The sequence below is a fragment of the Colletotrichum higginsianum genome (genome assembly GCF_001672515.1).
Source record: "Colletotrichum higginsianum IMI 349063 chromosome 7 map unlocalized unitig_7, whole genome shotgun sequence".
In the NCBI taxonomy this organism is placed as follows: Eukaryota; Fungi; Ascomycota; class Sordariomycetes; order Glomerellales; family Glomerellaceae; genus Colletotrichum; species Colletotrichum higginsianum.
Genome location: NW_017263917.1, coordinates 871,689 through 889,071, shown reverse-complemented (window position 1 = coordinate 889,071; position 17,383 = coordinate 871,689). Strand labels below are relative to the sequence as shown.

At 55.4% G+C, this 17,383-nt stretch overlaps 5 protein-coding genes across 5 annotated transcripts; 3 read left to right on the top strand and 2 right to left on the bottom strand.

Moving 5' to 3' along the window:
- Positions 1-464: 464 nt before the first annotated feature.
- Positions 465-4,283, top strand: CH63R_09983 (Importin-beta domain-containing protein; the record flags this gene model as incomplete). The annotated part of the gene is given in 8 exon segments (XM_018304957.1): positions 465-554; positions 879-957; positions 1,063-1,529; positions 1,591-1,775; positions 1,830-3,857; positions 3,871-3,877; positions 3,938-4,055; positions 4,111-4,283. The coding sequence occupies 8 exon segments, from the start codon at positions 465-467 to the stop codon at positions 4,281-4,283; spliced, it is 3,147 nt and encodes a 1,048-aa protein (XP_018154381.1).
- Positions 4,284-6,664: 2,381 nt separating this feature from the next.
- CH63R_09982 (uncharacterized protein) lies at positions 6,665-7,529 on the top strand (the record flags this gene model as incomplete). Its single annotated transcript, XM_018304956.1, has 2 exons — positions 6,665-7,028; positions 7,246-7,529. The coding sequence occupies 2 exons, from the start codon at positions 6,665-6,667 to the stop codon at positions 7,527-7,529; spliced, it is 648 nt and encodes a 215-aa protein (XP_018154380.1).
- A 432-nt stretch (positions 7,530-7,961) lies between these two features.
- CH63R_09981 (uncharacterized protein) lies at positions 7,962-8,871 on the top strand (the record flags this gene model as incomplete). Its single annotated transcript, XM_018304955.1, has 2 exons — positions 7,962-7,981; positions 8,097-8,871. The coding sequence occupies 2 exons, from the start codon at positions 7,962-7,964 to the stop codon at positions 8,869-8,871; spliced, it is 795 nt and encodes a 264-aa protein (XP_018154379.1).
- A 1,193-nt stretch (positions 8,872-10,064) lies between these two features.
- On the bottom strand, positions 10,065-12,797 carry CH63R_09980 (5-methylcytosine g t mismatch-specific dna; the record flags this gene model as incomplete). Its single annotated transcript, XM_018304954.1, has 1 exon — positions 10,065-12,797. The coding sequence occupies one exon, from the start codon at positions 12,795-12,797 to the stop codon at positions 10,065-10,067; it is 2,733 nt and encodes a 910-aa protein (XP_018154378.1).
- A 2,290-nt stretch (positions 12,798-15,087) lies between these two features.
- CH63R_09979 (Sulfate adenylyltransferase) lies at positions 15,088-17,225 on the bottom strand (the record flags this gene model as incomplete). The annotated part of the gene is made up of 5 exons (XM_018304953.1): positions 15,088-16,283; positions 16,362-16,510; positions 16,575-16,757; positions 16,836-16,863; positions 17,057-17,225. The coding sequence occupies 5 exons, from the start codon at positions 17,223-17,225 to the stop codon at positions 15,088-15,090; spliced, it is 1,725 nt and encodes a 574-aa protein (XP_018154377.1).
- Positions 17,226-17,383: the final 158 nt, after the last annotated feature.

The following is a 17,383-nucleotide window of genomic DNA, read 5'->3' as shown; positions in this document are numbered from 1 at the left end:
ATCCCGCCAAAGCCCACGCTTCCCACTAACAGCAGCCCACTTAGGTACACGCGCAGGTAGCTACACCATGCATCAGGCCTGAGCCCAGCACCACCACCACCACCAGCGCCAGTAGCTGACGTTGCCGCAGTTTTGATAGCGCACGAGGTACCTCCTTTTTCCAACCTACGAATACCTATCCGAAGTCCCTGTTGACCCTTAGGCCCCTTGGCCTGACTTGTCCATCCGCAATAGTTGCAGCAGCCAGCAGCAACAGGAGCAGCAGCAGCCGCCAACCTACCTAACGCACGCAGCACACAGACAGTCTCGACGCACCACGCACCGCACCGCCGTGGTATGCCCCGCCATTTCGAGGCAACACAGACGACCCGCCCAAAATTTTGTCTTCACCACCCGCACCGCTTTCCTTCTTCTCAACTCCTATCCCGCCTTCGCCTCGACATCACCCCGTCAATTCACCCAAGATGGACACTTCGGCGATTCGAGGCCTGCTCGCGGCCAGTTTGGACCCCGATGCCGACACGAGACGGAGGGCTGAGATTCAGCTGAAGCAGGTATGAGAAACCATTCGTTTCCTTCTGCACACTCTCTCTCCTCGCTTCCCGTATCTCCCTTCTCGTCCTGATCTCCCCCCCTCCTCCCCACGAAATGGCCCCCCTTACCGTACCGAGACGATCCGCACTACATCGCACCGCACGCACATATACAACATGGACGATACGCACGCCCGACTGCCGCCCCTTTCTCATCGCGTCCCGGGTCCGCTCCAGACAACCGACTACCGGGTCCAACGGACAGAAGGGGGACGACGGCGCACATCGCGTCCCATGTTGTTAATCTTGGATCGGCCCGCTAACATACCTTCTCGCGACATCTAGATCGAAGAACACCCCGGGTTTATGGACGTTCTCCTCGATGTCCTCCAGAACGAGCAAGACAACAGTGTGCGACTATCAAGTACGTAGACGAACCTATTCGAAGCCTCCTTCTGTCCTTGGCCGCCGTAAATCATCTCCTTTTGGTCAGCAAGGCGTGTACTAAACCGTCACCCCTCTTCTCTAGCCGTCATCTATATCAAAAACCGCGTAAATCGGGGATGGGAAAAGTCGGAGCACAGCCAGAACGAGACACAGATCGCCGAAGATGAAAAGGCACGCTTCCGCGACCGCCTGTTGCCCATCATGGCCGCCTCCCAGGGCCTGGTCCGACAGCAGTTGATCCCCGTCCTTCAGCGCATCCTGCACTTCGATTTCCCCGAGAAGTGGCCCAACTTCATGGACTACACCATGCAGCTTCTGAACACGAACGATGCTGCATCCGTCCTGGCAGGCCTGCAGTGCCTCCTCGCCATCTGCCGCGCCTACCGATTCAAGTCCTCGGACGGTGACAACAGGGTGCACTTTGACAAGATAATCGAAGCCAGCTTCCCTAGGCTGTTAGCCATTTGCAACGAGCTCGTTGCTCAGGAGAGCGATGAGGCTGGCGAGATGCTTCATCTGGCCCTCAAGGCCTATAAGCACGCGACCTGGGTATACACTGAAATCTTCGTCTCGCTTGCCGTGGTAATGTTGGCTGACAAGACCCTGCTAGCTCGAGCTTTCTGCCTTCCTTCGCGCTCAACAGACCAACTTCGGATGGTGCACCGTGTTCCTCCAGACCGTTTCCAAGACCACGCCGGCCAGCGCCATGGCCGACGACTCATACGAGCGTGAGAAACACCACTGGTGGAAGGCCAAGAAGTGGGCGTACTTCAACCTGAACAGACTCTTCATCAGGTAGGAAGGCTCGACGCTCCGCGATGCCGCGAGGCTTGGCTAACAGTGCGCCAGACACGGCAACCCCCAATCCATCACCAACACAAAGGACGAGGATGCAGTTCGTTTTGCCAAAGAGTTCTCCGCCACTATTGCGCCCGAGATCCTCAAGCACTACTTGGCCGAGATCGAGAAGTGGGTTGCGAAGACGGCCTGGCTCAGCAGACCCTGCTTGTCCTACACGCTGGTCTTCCTCGACGAGTCGGTGCGTCCCAAGGAGATGTGGAATCACCTCAAGCCTCACCTGCAGAACCTGGTTACCCATTTCGTCTTCCCCGTCCTATGCCTGTCCGACGAGGACATTGAGAAGTTCGAGGACGAACCGGATGAGTACCTCCACAGGAAACTCAATTTTTACGAAGAGGCCTCGGCCCCCGACGTTGCCGCCACCAACTTCCTTGTTGGTTTGACCAAGAACCGGAGAAAGCAGACTTTCGAGATCCTCAAGTTTGTCAACGCCGTCGTCAACGAGTACGAGCAGGCGCCGGATGACAAGAAGAACCACATTGCCAAGGAGGGCGCTTTGAGAATGATCGGTACCCTGGCCCCGGTTATTTTGGGCAAGAAGAGCCCCATCGCCGATCAGGTCGAGTACTTCCTCGTCCGCTACGTTTTCCCCGATTTCACGAGTCCCCAGGGCTATCTGCGCGCGCGTGCTTGCGACACCATCGAGAAGTTCGAGCAGCTCAACTTCCAGGACCAGAACAACCTCCTCACAATCTACCGCCACATTCTCGACTGCATGGCGGACCCGGCCCTGCCTGTCCGTGTGACTGCTGCACTCGCCCTGCAGCCCCTCATCCGACACGATATCATCCGTACCAGCATGCAGCAGAGTATTCCTACCATTATGCAGCAGCTCCTCAAGCTCGCCAACGAGGCCGACATCGACGCCCTCGCCAACGTCATGGAGGATTTCGTCGAGGTTTTCGCTACGGAGCTGACGCCGTTTGCGGTTGCCCTGAGCGAGCAGTTGAGAGACACCTATCTCCGCATTGTTCGCGAGGTGCTGGACAAGAACAAGGACAATGGCGACGACGAGTTTGGAGACTACCTTGACGAGAAGAGTATTACTGCTCTCGGTGTTCTCCAGACGATCGGCACTCTCATCCTTACCCTCGAAAGCACTCCTGACGTGCTCCTGCACATTGAGGCTGTTCTTATGCCCGTTATCCAGGTCACGCTCGAGAACAAGCTGTACGATCTTTACAATGAAGTTTTCGAGATCATCGACAGCTGCACATTTGCTGCCAAGGGCATCTCCCCCACTATGTGGCAGGCTTTCGAGCTCATTCACGCCACTTTTAAGGCAGGTGCCGAGTTGTACTTGGAAGACATGCTGCCGGCTCTGGACAACTTTGTCCAGTACGGCGCTGGCCAGCTGGTTCAGAAGCCCGAGTACATTGAGGCCCTCTTCTCTATGATCTCCGATATGTTCAACGACAACAAGGTCGGCGGTGTTGACCGTATTTGCGCCTGCAAGCTGGCCGAGGCCATGATGTTGAACCTCCGTGGCCACATCGACAACTACGTGTTGCGATTCATCGAGTTCGCGATGAACGTTTTCAGTGCCCAGGACGTGAAGGTTAAGGCCTACAAGATCCACCTCATGGAGCTTGTCATCAACTCCATCCACTACAACCCCGTCCTTACTCTCCACATCCTCGAAACCAAGGGCTGGACCAACAGGTTCTTCAGCTTGTGGTTTGGCAGCATGTCCCACTTCACCAGGGTTCACGACAAGAAGCTCTGCATCGTCGCCATTGCGGCCCTGCTCAGCCTCAAGGCCGACCAGGTCCCCCAGAGCATTGCTGTCGGCTGGCCTCGCTTGCTCCAGGGCGTCACAGAGCTATTCAAGACCCTGCCCGCTGCCATGAAGAACCGTGAAGAGGCTCTGCGCGACGACTACCACCTCGAGGCAGGCAACTACGAGTATGGTGAAGAGGACGAATGGGCAGAGGACGAGGCCAACTGGAACGTCGAGGACGAGGCAGATGAGGAGGAGACCAATGACGGTCGGGATGAGAGCACCGCTTACTTGGAGTTCTTGAACGAGGAGGCGAGTAGCAACCCAGCCAGCCTTGCACTTTTGACTCAACTAACACTTAAAACAGGCCCAGAAGTTCGGTCGTAACGTGGAGGATATCGAGTCTGAGGACGACCTCGGTGAAGATAGTGTGCTGCTTGAGTCCCCTCTGGACAAGGTGGACCCGTACCAGCTGTTCAGCGCGACTCTGATGAGTAAGTGGTGTTTCTGTCTGGCTTGGCATGAAAGGCGTGACTAACACCCGAACAGAGATGGAAGAGGAGCAGCCCCAATTCTATCAGTCGCTGGCCTCCCACCTTACCGCCGAGGACCAGGCTGCCCTGCAGGGTGTCATGCAGAAGGCGACCGAGAACGCCCAGGCCGCTCAGCTGGCCCTTGCCCAACAACAAGGTGCTGCACCTGTCAACGGCGGTGCCAGCTAAAAGGCCTACGGGAGATGTCATCGATGACCGAGCCGGGCCCCTCAAGGAGCTGTGAGGGTTGTGTCAGAACGTAGTGTCCTCTGGCCGCCTCAGCTCTCAATCATAAGAGGGAGACGCGAGATGATCCGAAGGAGCCACCGCCGCAATGCACGCTAGTGGGCAAGGCTCGAAGCTGCCAAAAGCTGTCGTTGACAAGCAGCTGCGGGAGAAAGACTGACGAGGCAAAGAATTACGATTACCCCCCATCCCTAAAGAGTACAAGAGGTCCAAAAGGAAAAAAGATCTATAAGAGCATTAGAGCGTGCAAACGACGGCCGGAGGCCAGCTGGATATGAGAGGGGCTAGGACAAGATTGGGTGGTGGCTCCCCAAGCACGGCTCCCCCTCCTTTGTGGCCGTCGTTGGCTGGAAGGACGGCACGGGGAGGAAGACGGCAGTTGTTGTTTGGTTTTTTTGGTGTGACGACATGGAGGATGGATGTCGCTTGTCGTCGTCGTCGTCATGGTCGTCTTTTACTGGCGGCAAGGCATAGCATCGTAGGGGTGGCCCGCGTGTATGTGGAGGTAAAACTCATGATGCCCCCGAAGTCGTAGGTAGTTAAATTCCCCCAGATTCCTTTGAAGAATTCAAAATCAGTTCAACAAGATTCAAGTCCCTTGGGCTCGCCGACCGGGGGACGACGTGTGACATGATCACCGGCGGCCCTCTATGGCGTTTTTGTTCTGGTGCGGGTTTCATGTAGACCGCTCGTTAACAAGGAGAACGACCTAATTAGACTTTGTTTGGATACTTTTTACGAAGCAGCGGATACAGCCAGGGTCCTCGGGATCAATCGCAATATCAACAGCGTCTGTCGATGACCAAACAGAGGGCCCATCTCTTGGTATCGCCAGCTACGAGCAATAAGCTACTCTTTCCAACCGTCTCTGTGGACGTGACCCTCATTCACGGCGTGATCAATGAGTGGCAAGATGATATACATGAGAGCCGACATTGCTCTCAGTAACATAGTCAGGGCAATACCATCCGATCCGACAGGCCTTCGCCAATCCGTGGACTGGTCTTAGAAGTCGACCAAGATTACGGTTGGTGCTCTTGAGCAAGGTTACACTTTGATAACCCTCAGTGTGGTAAGGAGTGCCGGGATAGCTGGCTCTCATGAGGATATTCTAAAAGACAATTGTTCACCAAAACAAAACCAAAAAATTCCCTACATCCTCATCAAGGCTGACATATGGTTAGGCGTTGATTGTGAGAACGAGTGACAGTGGAAAGAAGTGGAAAATCTCACCCAGAACTTGTGAGACTAAAGTTAGTAGTACTTTCTGATGCCCTAATTCCGGCAAAGGTCGCACCATCTATGCATACTTGAATAAACAAACATGTGATCCCAAGCGGGCTTCACTACATAGGGGTGTTGCTAGTAGCAAATTGAGTAAGCATCAGCAATCTTTCCACGATACATACAGGGCGGATTGTGCATCACTTTATATTACAACCTTCTCGGTGCAGTCAAAAGTAAGTCAGAAGACGCACCGTTCAGACATGCATCCATGAAGAAAAAAGAAAAGGATGTGGATTAACTAACACAGTAAAGCAGAGACAGAAATGGTCAATCATTTGTCCGCGACTACCATCTCCAGACGCAGAACAGCCGGACCCTTCCAATCGCTAAGGCAGGCTGGTCCTAAAGGCAATCTTTTGCCAGGAGGTCGCTCCCCACCAGAGGTTCGAATCCAAAGGACTGAAAAGAATCCTTCCACAAACTATCAAGATTAGAAGGAGGGTGCTTCGTTCAGTGTCCTACAATCAAGGGAACAGGGTTTTACCGCGGGTTTCAAACGACTTCATCCGAACGCCAGTCTTACAGTAAACGGAACTAGACACGAGATGTAAACACCTCACCCAGAAAATAACTTCATCCTGTATTCTCAACAATTTTACGCCGGACTCCAGACAGCTTTGTCTTGACGCCAATCCTTAGGCCAAAAGAGATGTTGGCTAAACTGACATAATTTCAAATGCGGCTATTAGCGTTGGTGCGTAATCAAACACGAGACCGAGATGCGATTATTCACCTGCACTTGCTAGTCACCTTGACCCTGAGGGTGCTATTCTGACAGAAGCAGATGAAAAACATGTATGCTCTGCCCTTCAGCTCCATCTTATCACTACTACTCCAACTGAAGGAAGAGAAAAGAAGCAAGTTCTATCCGGCGTGCTTGCTTCATGGTCACCTTGCTTGAAGGCTGTGTGATCTATCTACTTGGTCCTTCCTCTTCTTTTTTCCCTTTTCACTCACTTCACTTCTTCTCTTTTCCTCCTACCTATCTGGTATGGCCTAGAACACTTGTTACAAAACAGCAGTCTCACCTAAGGACAATGTCTGAAGCAACTCCTCCCAAGGGAATTGAGGCATGGAAAGTCTGGTCAAAGCAGCAAATTCATTCGGCATTCTTCTTGACAGAGCCGGACGTGTCCAACACCTACAGATTCGACGAAGAGCTGGGGGTGTACTTGGGCTTCGCCGGCAAAGAGGTAATCAAGCAGCTCGAGAACGTTGCGTGGGACGACGAATCGCAAGCACCCGCGGACAAGACGAAGCAGCAGGTTTACATTTCCATGGTCCATGGCCCGCGGCGAATCCAGCCGCATTACGTCCCTTTCGCTTCTGATCTTGAGGCTCTGAGGATCATCAATAACCTGAGACTCCCTGACGATATCGTCGACTCACTCACTCAAGCCGGTTGGGATCCTTCCAAGTGCTGCGATCCGTATCCTAAGGGGAAAGAAAGGAAACTGCAACCAGGATCGATGGTATACAACCCCCGTCTCACTTACTCTCATTTCTCCCCATCCTGCTCGTCCTCTGACTTTGAACTACTTTATTTCAGCACAGCACTGATTTTGGGTTTGATTTGCTTATTGCGAGTACGTGGATACTAACACATATGGCTTCACAGTCAAATTCGGGGTCCGCAATGACGCCGAAGACTTTGGATCCACGATCAGCTTCGACAGTCCCGCCTCTGACACTGGCTACGGGAGTCACCGATTCCATCACGAAATCCATTACTATGAAACCCCCTGGAACGAACGGAGGTCCCAGGGAACCCCCACTCTATCCAACCGCCATGATGACTATGGCTTCCTCGTCAAAGTCTACTACGAAGGCGACACCGAAGAAAGGTCAGAAAACTGGCCCAAAGACGCTCCTCGGTTGGAAGAGATGGGCAAGGAAGAATAAGAACCCCGTTTACGGTGACAACGAATTTCATATCTCCAACCGTGCCATCGACAATTACCTCATGGGTTCCATGATTTGGGACGAGAACGACAAGAAACCCGCAGAGGTTTCCAAGCAACTACCTCACATGCAGCTCATGGCCAGCTGGAAAAACCCCGATAGGCGAAACAAACCACCTCCTCCATCTATGATGGAAGCAATTCGAATATTGAACAACCTCGTCATACCGGCCCCCATTGTCGATATGCTGGTGGAGGCCGGTTGGGATGCAGAGAAATGCTGTAATGCGAAGTTGACACAGGAGGAGAAAAGACTCGTTGCCAGACCGACAGGACTGAAGCGCAGTATCGAAAATGAGGACGGTTACTCACCCCAACAAGACAAAAAGCAGAAAACTTCGGCGGAGGCTGCCCAGAAAGACCCTTTCCAGCCATGGAGACCGGGACCTCTCGGTCAGTCGTCTCAAGAACCAACCTTGATGCATGAGCAAAACATCATCAAAAACGAGAGGTCGTCCCCATTATCTGGCCTTTTTCATCCACTAGGAAGATTTCCAAGCGCTGATAGTCTCGCTGATGAATCTGAAGATAATGGACTCGGCAAGTACCCCAATCGCGAGAGCCCTGAGGTCGAAGGAGAGCCTCATGTTCTCCCGGGCACCAATGCAGCTATTGCAGCTGTCGTCAACGATATCCAGAACGCCGACACCACGAAGGCGTCCAAGGTTATTAGTTCAACCAGTGCCATGAACTCTTCGCTTGGGAGCGCACTTAATATCGACACCTCAGGCCCGGTCCATCCCAAGGTAAAGAAGCGCAGCTCCCGAAAGGAGCTGAAACGAGCCGTTGATACCATCGGCAACAGCCTAACAGCCATTTCGGCAGGCCAATCTCTCCAGCTTCAGGACCAAGCAGGTCAACTTCGCGAATGCCACGAAAATCTCAACGACCACTCCAGTCAGCTTCGAGAGCAGTCCAACCGTTTTCAAAACCTCGATGACCAACTCCGCAGTCACTCCGACTTGCTTCAGAAGCAAGAAATCACTCTAAATCAGCTCCGTCAGGACAACCGAGCCCTCCGAGGCAGCCTACAACGGGTACTTCAGTCCCTTTCCCAGGTCATCACTATACTCCGGAAGTCGAACAAGGGCGACAAACGGGCGCTCAGGTCAACAAAGAAGCGTGCCGAGAGGGAGCTGAAGGAGTTCAAGTCGGCAGACAAGACCACCAAGGTCCTGAAGCGAAGTCTCAAGAGCTTGGACCGTGTCCTGACACCCGCAGACGTGGTTGGTGTTCAGCAGGTGGCCGGCGGCAAAAGTGAGGGCCAGGAACAAGAGGGTTGAGGGATGAAGCTTTATGGCGGGGATGGTGGAATGAGAAAGGCGAGAGACTTGCGTTTCTATTCGTAAATTCGCCATCGAAAACGAGTTCTTTGCCCTCGATGATATTCGAGTATTCGCGAGAGCGGTGGATCAGCTGAGGGGCCTTTTCTTCCTTTCCATCCGATGCATTGGCGATATTCAATCTCGGGCATATCTCTCTCGACGTCTTGATTCTCTCCTTCGTTGCGATCAAGGGAGAGAGGCACCCAGGGAAGAAAGGAACGAGGGCGAAAGATGGGATATCACGGGCAGTGGAAGGAGCGCTTGATTCGTCATTTGCCACATAAGAAAGTCTTCAAACATCCCGCGCGACTTCCTCTTAAAATTGATATAGCGAGTTTACTAGTTGCTTCCTTTTCATGCTATGATGTCACCGTCGCGAAAGAGAGACATGGAAAGGCCTATGACTTATTCGAGCGAGCAAGAGACTGATTAAAGATTTAACTAATGATAAAAGACGAACCCTCATCCATCTTGAACCCTCGAATTCAAAGATAATTCAAGATAAGAGACCAGACCGCATCAACGCGGCAGGAGATTGGACACCCCAAGACTCCGTGACGATGCAACTAACCGACCGAACCGGATCAAATCACAGAGACCCGAGGAAGATTCCGACGAGGGTAGGTGCGCATAAAAATTCCGCGCCGTCCCTCGTCCCATTCGACCAGCAAGACAGAAGAAGAAAAAGGGTAAATGAAAACCAGGGATGACCTGCCAAGCTTCAAATTCGGCCTTCTCTGACAGACCACGAGAGCGAGGATATATATCGCCGCCTGCCTGCCTGCCTTCATCCCCAGAGCGGTATATCCTCTTATTCTCTTCTCTCCTCTCCTCTCAGTCCGGTTTGCAACTGTTCGGCTCTTCATCCATCCTTACGCGTCCCCGTTATCCAGTAATGACAAGCCGGCATAGTCTGATACTCCGACATCAACAACGGCATCAGTTCGGATCACAAACAGCTTCTATCCTTTGGTGTCTCACAGCACGTAGCATCAAAAGAACATTTGACTTCAAGGACTTTAGCGTCATCATTTCATTTCCTCTGTTCCAATCGTTTTTCATGACTTGGAGGCGGAAGCATTCTCCCATTTCATCAAGGTGATTCGTAAAATCTCATTTCCCATCCATCATCATTTGTTTCCTTCGAGAGTTCAGTTTTCCTCTTCATCCTCCTCAATCGGCGCTGGCGTCCTCCTCTCGGTCCGCCTCTTGGGCCGTCGGTGCCGCGAGCTGCTGATGTTGCTCGCCGAGTCGTCTGGGGCGAGCTCAAAATCGTCGCCTCCCCACTCGCTGTCGCTGTTGGCGTCGTAATCGCCCTGCGCCCAACTAGGGCGCTCGTAGCCCGATGATTGCGAGTTACCGGAGCCCGGGATAGGGAGGACGTCGATGCGCCGGCGGCTCTGGAGGCTGTGCATCAGGCCGGCGCCGCGGTTGCGCAAGCCCGTCCGGACGACTTCAGCCTTGAGGTGGAGCGCCTCAAAGGCATCTTCCAGCGCCTCCATGCCCTGATAAATTTCCCGCTCCACCTCTGCGAGGACGGCCATCTCCATCTCCTCGTCCCGGGATACTGCTTGACGATTCGCCGCCGCGGACGACGCGTTGCTAACGAAAGACGCCGGAGTGGCGCCGCGGGAGTAGGCCGAGAACGGCGTCGTATTGCGAGATCCTGGGAAGCCTGGCGTTCCTCGAACGCCCGGGCTCATCGTAGAAGGTCTAGAGGGGACGTAGTTGCTCGCGGGGGTGGCGCCGCGCGATTCAGCTGTGGGAGTGGAACCATCGTCGCCATCGGCTCCGGACCAGAGGAAACCGTCGAACCTGCCAGAAGTCAAGATTTCCCATTCTTGCGTGTTGATATCGGACATTGTGACGAGAAGGTCGTGGGTGTGAGGGTTCTTGACGAGGTACATGGCGACCTCGGCGTCTCGCGGCACTTGCGTCAATCGGTAGAGACGTTGCAGAGCCAAGCCTGCCCTGACGAGGAGGTCAGGGCGCGCGCGGTGCAACGGCGTTGGTGCTCTTGTTGCGGGCTTGGGATGGTTGGAACCCACAAGTATGGCATTGAAGTACGGTTGGTCTTCAGGGTCCAAGTTCGTCAGTATGGCAAACGTCAGAGTCTCGTCATCTACGTCCTGAGGCGGTGGCGCCGTCGTTTCACCGCAGGTGTTGAGCCACTTGTCCACAGCCCCCCTAACCTTCTTAGACTGTCTGAGATAGTGCTCGCGAAATTCCTCGGCGATATCAGGATCGATCTTGACCGGCGAGTCGGGCCGGGGTGGTAACTCCGCGGACACTTCCGCAGCCTTGGATCCCAAGCTTGCCAGGTCGAACGGTGGCCACTGGGGAAGATCGATACGACCGCTGACCCATTCAAGGACTTCCCCCCAGCCCAAACCGCGATGCTGAATATCGGGACCCCGTTCGCAGACCACACAGGTGCATCCGTGCTCAGGGAGCTCTCTCGAGAATACGTTTTCAAGACGGTCCAGCAGACGCCGAGCTACTGATCGGTGCCCGGTCGCGACTGCCACGGAGCCGTTACGGTTGAGGACCGAATTATACTGGTCCAACAGGTTGAAGAATGGCGCGAACAAAGTCTGCGGGCCAACTAGGGGTGGGTTAGATGGCCTGGCGCCATTTTGCCGGGGCAGGACGGAGAGAAATGTCTTGGGGATCGGTTGTATGAGTCCGCCATTTTGCAAAAGATAATCGACGCGCGGTGCTTCCTGGACGTCAACGGGTGGCGGCGGCGGCGGCGGCGGGGGAGGAGGGTCGGTCGGGGGACCCATATCGGTCATTGGTGTTGCGGACGGAGTGATGTCGTTCTCGGGGTAAACCTGAGGTGGCCCTGGGGGCTTGTCATGCACAGCGAAGGGTGGCGGGAAGGGTGGCGCCTGTGTCGGGGTTCTGGGAGACGAATCCTGAAGGCTCTCGGGGGACGAGTCACCGTCGTAGTACTCCCGTCTCCGGCTCTTCTTGCTCGACGAACTCCGCTTCGAGGAGGATCTGGAAGCGCTCGGCTTGATATTTAAACTCTCCTGCACGCCAGGGGGGAACGCCGGCGACTTGACGTAGGTAGCCTGGCTACTCGTCTTGGATTTGAAGCTCAGCCGAGACTTGTCGTCTGCTTTGGAGCCCGATCGTGAGATGCCGCTAAGGCGCGAGCTTGGCCTATCCTCCCGGTCTCTCTTGGACGAGTCTCCGCTGAGCCTCGAGCTTGAGCGTTCCTCGCGCATTCTCTTAGATGACTCCTCAGGGGTGCCTGAGCGTCTCTTACCCGACAAGTCGGTTTCGGGCGGGCTAGGGGGTCTCGACTCCTTCTTGGACGAAACCTTGCGCTGCTTGTCGGAATGCTCGACGCTCATGGATCGCTTGAGTTCGCTGCCGCCCAGATCCGTTGCCTCGGGCGTGAAGGGGTCGTTCCTCCTCGTGGGGCCCACGGCCGACTCGGACACATCCTCGCGACTGCCGCGGACGGCCTCTTTGCTATGCGCCTTGCTGAAGGTCGGGTAGGGCATCGAGATACGGTCAGTCGAGGCCGGGCCGGTGAGCGAGGTACGAGACATTTCGGGGACAAGGTCGGTCATGGAGACGGAGCGGTCGTGGCCGCGGTCCCTCTCTCGATCGCGGTCTCGTTCTTCGCGGGTGCGGTGGCGACGGTGAGAGTGGGAATTGAGGTCACTTCCGAGGCCGCTGCCGTCTGCCATCTTGGTTCTAGAGGAGCGCGAGCTCACGCGGTGGGAGCGGTGCTCTTTGTCGCCCTTTTCTCTGTCGGGTCTGCTACTGCGCTCCGACTTGCTTCTCGAGGCCTTCTTCTCCGACTTGTCGGTCTTGTCGCGCGGGGGCCGATCAACGTCGAGGTCGACGTCACGGTCTTTAGAAGACATGATGGAGCATGGAGGCGTAGGCCGAGAGCTAGGCCGAGTAGTTGCTGTTGCTGGTGTTGCGGGGATTTGATTTGTGTGCGAGGCGTAGTAGTCGGTACAGGTTGGGCCCCGATGCTGCCTACAGAACAAAATCAATCAAGCAAGGAGCCCAAGTGAGCTTTGCGAGAGGGTGGGCAGGAAGGTTTTTGGCGAGCTGATGGCGAAGCGGGCCGTCGTGTTCGAACTGTGAGGATCAAGCTTGGATGATTTTGGAGGAAATAGGCGGGAAGAGAAGCAGGCAGGACCTGGTCTGGGGTTTGTTCACCGACCCGAAATCGATGAAGCGAGCTCTCGGGAGTTGTCACAAAACTGGGGAATCCTGCGTTAGGATTTTGAGGGAAAATGCCCACCCCTGACTTGGAACGAAAGATGACGGGGGGGTTCCGTTTGGTCAAATTCTGCGTCAGTGCTCGGTTCGAGTCGTCGAGAAACCGCCTCGTTTGTGTCGGGCTGGGAAACGATGTAGAAGGCATAAAACAAACGATGACGGGGATGACACAGAGTGCAGAGTCCGAAGGCAGGCCAGGCGACGGAAGGGAGAGCGATAAGTCGGAAGATGGGCGCGGGCGGTTGCGAATCTCGCCGTCGAGCAACGCTGTTGGACGAAGAGCGACTGCGTGAAGGGGGAAGGCGGGTTTGGAGGGCTGGTAGGCTGGGCAGGCGACAGGCCCCAGAAATAATGGGTCCTTCAGTTGAAAGGGGACACTAAAAACACTGGGTACCTAGGCTGGGCGGTGACACATTCGTCGCCTGTCTCTTCTCTTTGCTAGAGAAAAGGAAGCCTGACGTGGCACCGGGCTGAGGTCCCTTGGGATCCACAACGGACACTGCCCAGTGCCAGGAGTCAGTGGATGCAGAAGCTCAGACCACAGAAGATCGCACTGTGCATCTAAACATTGGCACTGAGGACCGTGTTTCACCGCACGGTATGACAAGAACTACCTAATTTGAGTACAGAGTACGGATACATCACCACGAATACTTTTACTCAGATCCGCACGAGACTGAAGATGGCGATGCTCTGCTCTAGCCGCAAGGCACCGACCGGGCGGGCTGCTCAGGGGCGGCGAGCCTCCTGTGAGAATTAGCGTCAGAGATTCCAGTTCAATGTCTCGGGCTGAGCAATGGCCGCTAGAAACCTCGACGAAGAACCCGATGCTCCAAGACACCCAAGGCATCTCGCATCCGTCATCCCTGAATCCCTAAGTCGAGCGACAACCGCACGCATGACAAGATCAGGCGTCTGTCTCCTCTTCATCCTCGCCATTCCGCCAGACCTGAGACCAGAGACAAGCCTGCCACCTGCCTCATGTAGAGAGAGAGAAGCCCAAGTCTCACCATGCTGGCCCCCTCCACGTTCGGAAATGCACATTCTCTCTTGTCTCTTGAGTGCTTCCGAACGTACACCCCATCCTCTCCCGCCCAACCAACGGGGCCGACCTATTAATCTACCTACCTACCCGCATACATCCTCATCCTCACCCCCGCCATGCCATGTGTTGATACCCGCCAAATCAACAACGGCGTCGTCCCATCGGGCACCAAGAAACTGCAGTGTGTCCGGACGCAATGTAGCTCTACCTGACCTAGGTACCCATATCTGTTGTAGGTATGGATGTCGTCCAATCACTCGCGACTCTCTGCCTAAGCGCCCGCGCTGCATCACTCTCATGCTGCTTGCTTTGCATCTCCAACCACGAAACCTTGAACAGCCACACCATCTCTTTTCACCTCTTTACCTACCTACCTACACCAGAGGGCTGTTCTCCAAACATATCACATTCACTCACACACACACCATCCGAGGCTCGGGCGTTGTTTCCCGGCGCCCCGGGGTTCCCATCTGCACGCACGGTTGGCTAATTGGTCTGGTGCATTTTAAAGCTGTTCTTCACTCAGTCTAATCTCAATTCACAACGGCGCCTTCCGACAACTTCGTATCGTTGCTCTTACAACCGAATCGTCATTGAAAAATGTTGTTCGATTCCGGTAGCCAGCCAGCCACGCAGGGGGACAAACTACCTATGCTATCCAGACCACAGCGCCCCGCAACTCGATGCATGAGATGCCGTATTTCCATCCATAAGTCTTCGTAAAAAAATAAATAAAAAATTCATCAACAGCTTTTTATCCCAGGTTTGTCTTCGAACAACTCCGCTGTGTAAATCCATCCTTGATATCTACTACCGCTGAATGGCGCATGAAATGATTTCGTCAACTCGATTATCGCTCTCTTCCTCTCGCTGGTCGTTTACAAACGGTCCAGGAGACCCTGGCTCTCAAGGAGCAGCACGATCTGGTGGACAATGGAGCGGACCGTCTGCTTCTCGACATCGACGACAAGGTCGGCCTTGGCGGGCGCCTCGTAGGGGTCGTCGACGCCGGTGAAGCCCTTGATCTCGCCAGCGCGCGCCTTCTGGTAGATGCCGCGCTTGTCCGTCTTCTCGGCATACTCGAGGGGGGTGGCGACATGGACGAGGAAGAAGGGACCCGACTTCTCGACGAGCTCGCGCGCTTGCTTGCGGGCATCGTCATAGGGGGCGATGGGGGCCGCGATGACGGCGGCGCCGGCGCGCGTCAACTCGGACGCGACAAAGGCGATGCGCGCGACGTTCTTGTCGCGGTCTTCGCGGCTGAAGCCGAGCTCAGAGGACAGCTCATGGCGGACCGTCTCGCCGAGGAGCAAGGAAACGGAGCGGCCGCCGCCCTGGTTGAGCGTGACCTGCAGCGCCTTGGCGATCTGGTCCTTTCCGCTGTTCTGGTAGCCGGTGAGGAAGATAGTGAAACCCTTCTGGGCCGGCAGGGGGTTCTGCTCGCGCAGGACCTTGACGACCTCGGGGTACGAGAACCAGGCGGGGATCTCCTTGCCCGTCTTGAGGCGGTTGCGCAGCTCGGTGCCCGAGATGTTGGCCGTGTGGGTGCCGGGGGCAATCTCGTTGGCGGGCTGGTACTCGTCGCGGTCGGGGATGTAGATCATCTCCTGGAACTCGACCATGGTGATGCCGAGCTCGTCAGAGTACTTCTGGACGGCGACTTGCGCGTCGTACGGGCCATAGTGGTCCTTGCCGTTCTTGTTCTTACCGGGGCCGGCGTGGTCACGGCCGACAATGAAGTGGGTCGCGCCGTGGTTCTTGCGGATGATGGCGTGCCAAATGGCCTCGCGAGGACCACCCATGCGCATGGCCAGGGGCAGCAGGGCCAGCGCGGCCATGCCGTTGGGGTATCTGGGGAGGAGGGCCTTGTAGACTCGGACACGGGTGAAGTGGTCGATGTCACCGGGCTTGGTCAGGCCGACGACGGGGTGGATGAGGACATTGGCTTGTTGAGATCGGGCGGCGCGGACCGTGAGTTCTCTGTGAGCGCGGTGCATGGGGTTGCGGGTCTGGAAAGCAACAACCTTGTTCCAGCCGAGCTTCTCAAAGTGCAGTCTCAACTCGGCAGGAGTGTCTTTTGGTTGTCAGTTGGTGGGCCCTGTGAGCTCTGCCTCCCCTCCAAGGGGCAAGGCAAGGAAAGGTGTGGACTTACATCTGAGGTCCAAGAAGTCGTAGTGGGCGAGGCGCTGGATGGCCTCGAGCTTACCACCGACGTAGAAGTCGTTGGTGTTGTTGAAGAGGTGCTTGACACCAGGGTGAGTGTCATCGTCGCTGCCGAAAACCTCGATGGCCTCAACGGTTCTGTCGGAAATCAAACTTGTTAGAAGACCCAGCCAATGTTATGTTCAATGGGGCCGGGACGTACCTGTCGGGCTTGTATACATCCTCGACAGTAAGAATGGCCAAGTTGCGGTCGTCTCTCAGATCGCGCAGGGTGATACGGGCACCGGGCTTGATGGAGAGCTCGTCAATGCTCTTCTGGGACACATCAAGAGTGATGGGCATGGAGAAGAGGTTGCCATCAGCGAGGCGGTTGTTCTTGACAACGCTGCGCCACACACGTTAGCGACTGACCATCTCTTTCTTCTCTCTTTTTCCGCATGGGATTGGATTGGTCTGAACGTACCCATTGTAGTCCTTCTCGGTCATGAAGCCTGCGAGGGTGTTGCCTTGGTCAGTCCCGCTGTTCTTAGGCCTAGGACGTAATCGTGGGGGGGGATTGCCCCTCCAAAAAAAATCATGGCGGGGTTGTTTCCGCGCCGCAACCCCACCATCCATCATTGCGCAACGCTGCGAATGATCTCAGGGGGAAAGGAAGGGTAGGCAAGGCAAACTACACGCACGCACCTTCGAGGGGAGAGAAACCGCCGTTGAGGATCAGCTCGAGATCGCAAAGGTGGCGCTCGGTCAGGACGAGGGAAGGGAGCTTGTCGGCTTCAGCGAGGAGCTCGGAGTGGCGCGGCGCATCGCGCGCGAAGAGGTCCTTGAGGACGCCGCCGTGGGGAGAGTTGGCCATGGTGAGTTTCTGAGGGGGAGCGCGAGGCAGAGAAGAGATGTTCAGTAAGCTGAACGGACAGGAAGACACTGGAGGAGGGTGGTCTTTGAGAAGCTCCCACGGAGAAATTTGAGGAGAAAAGAAGACGACCAATTGAGCCCGTGGCTTCTGGCTGAAAG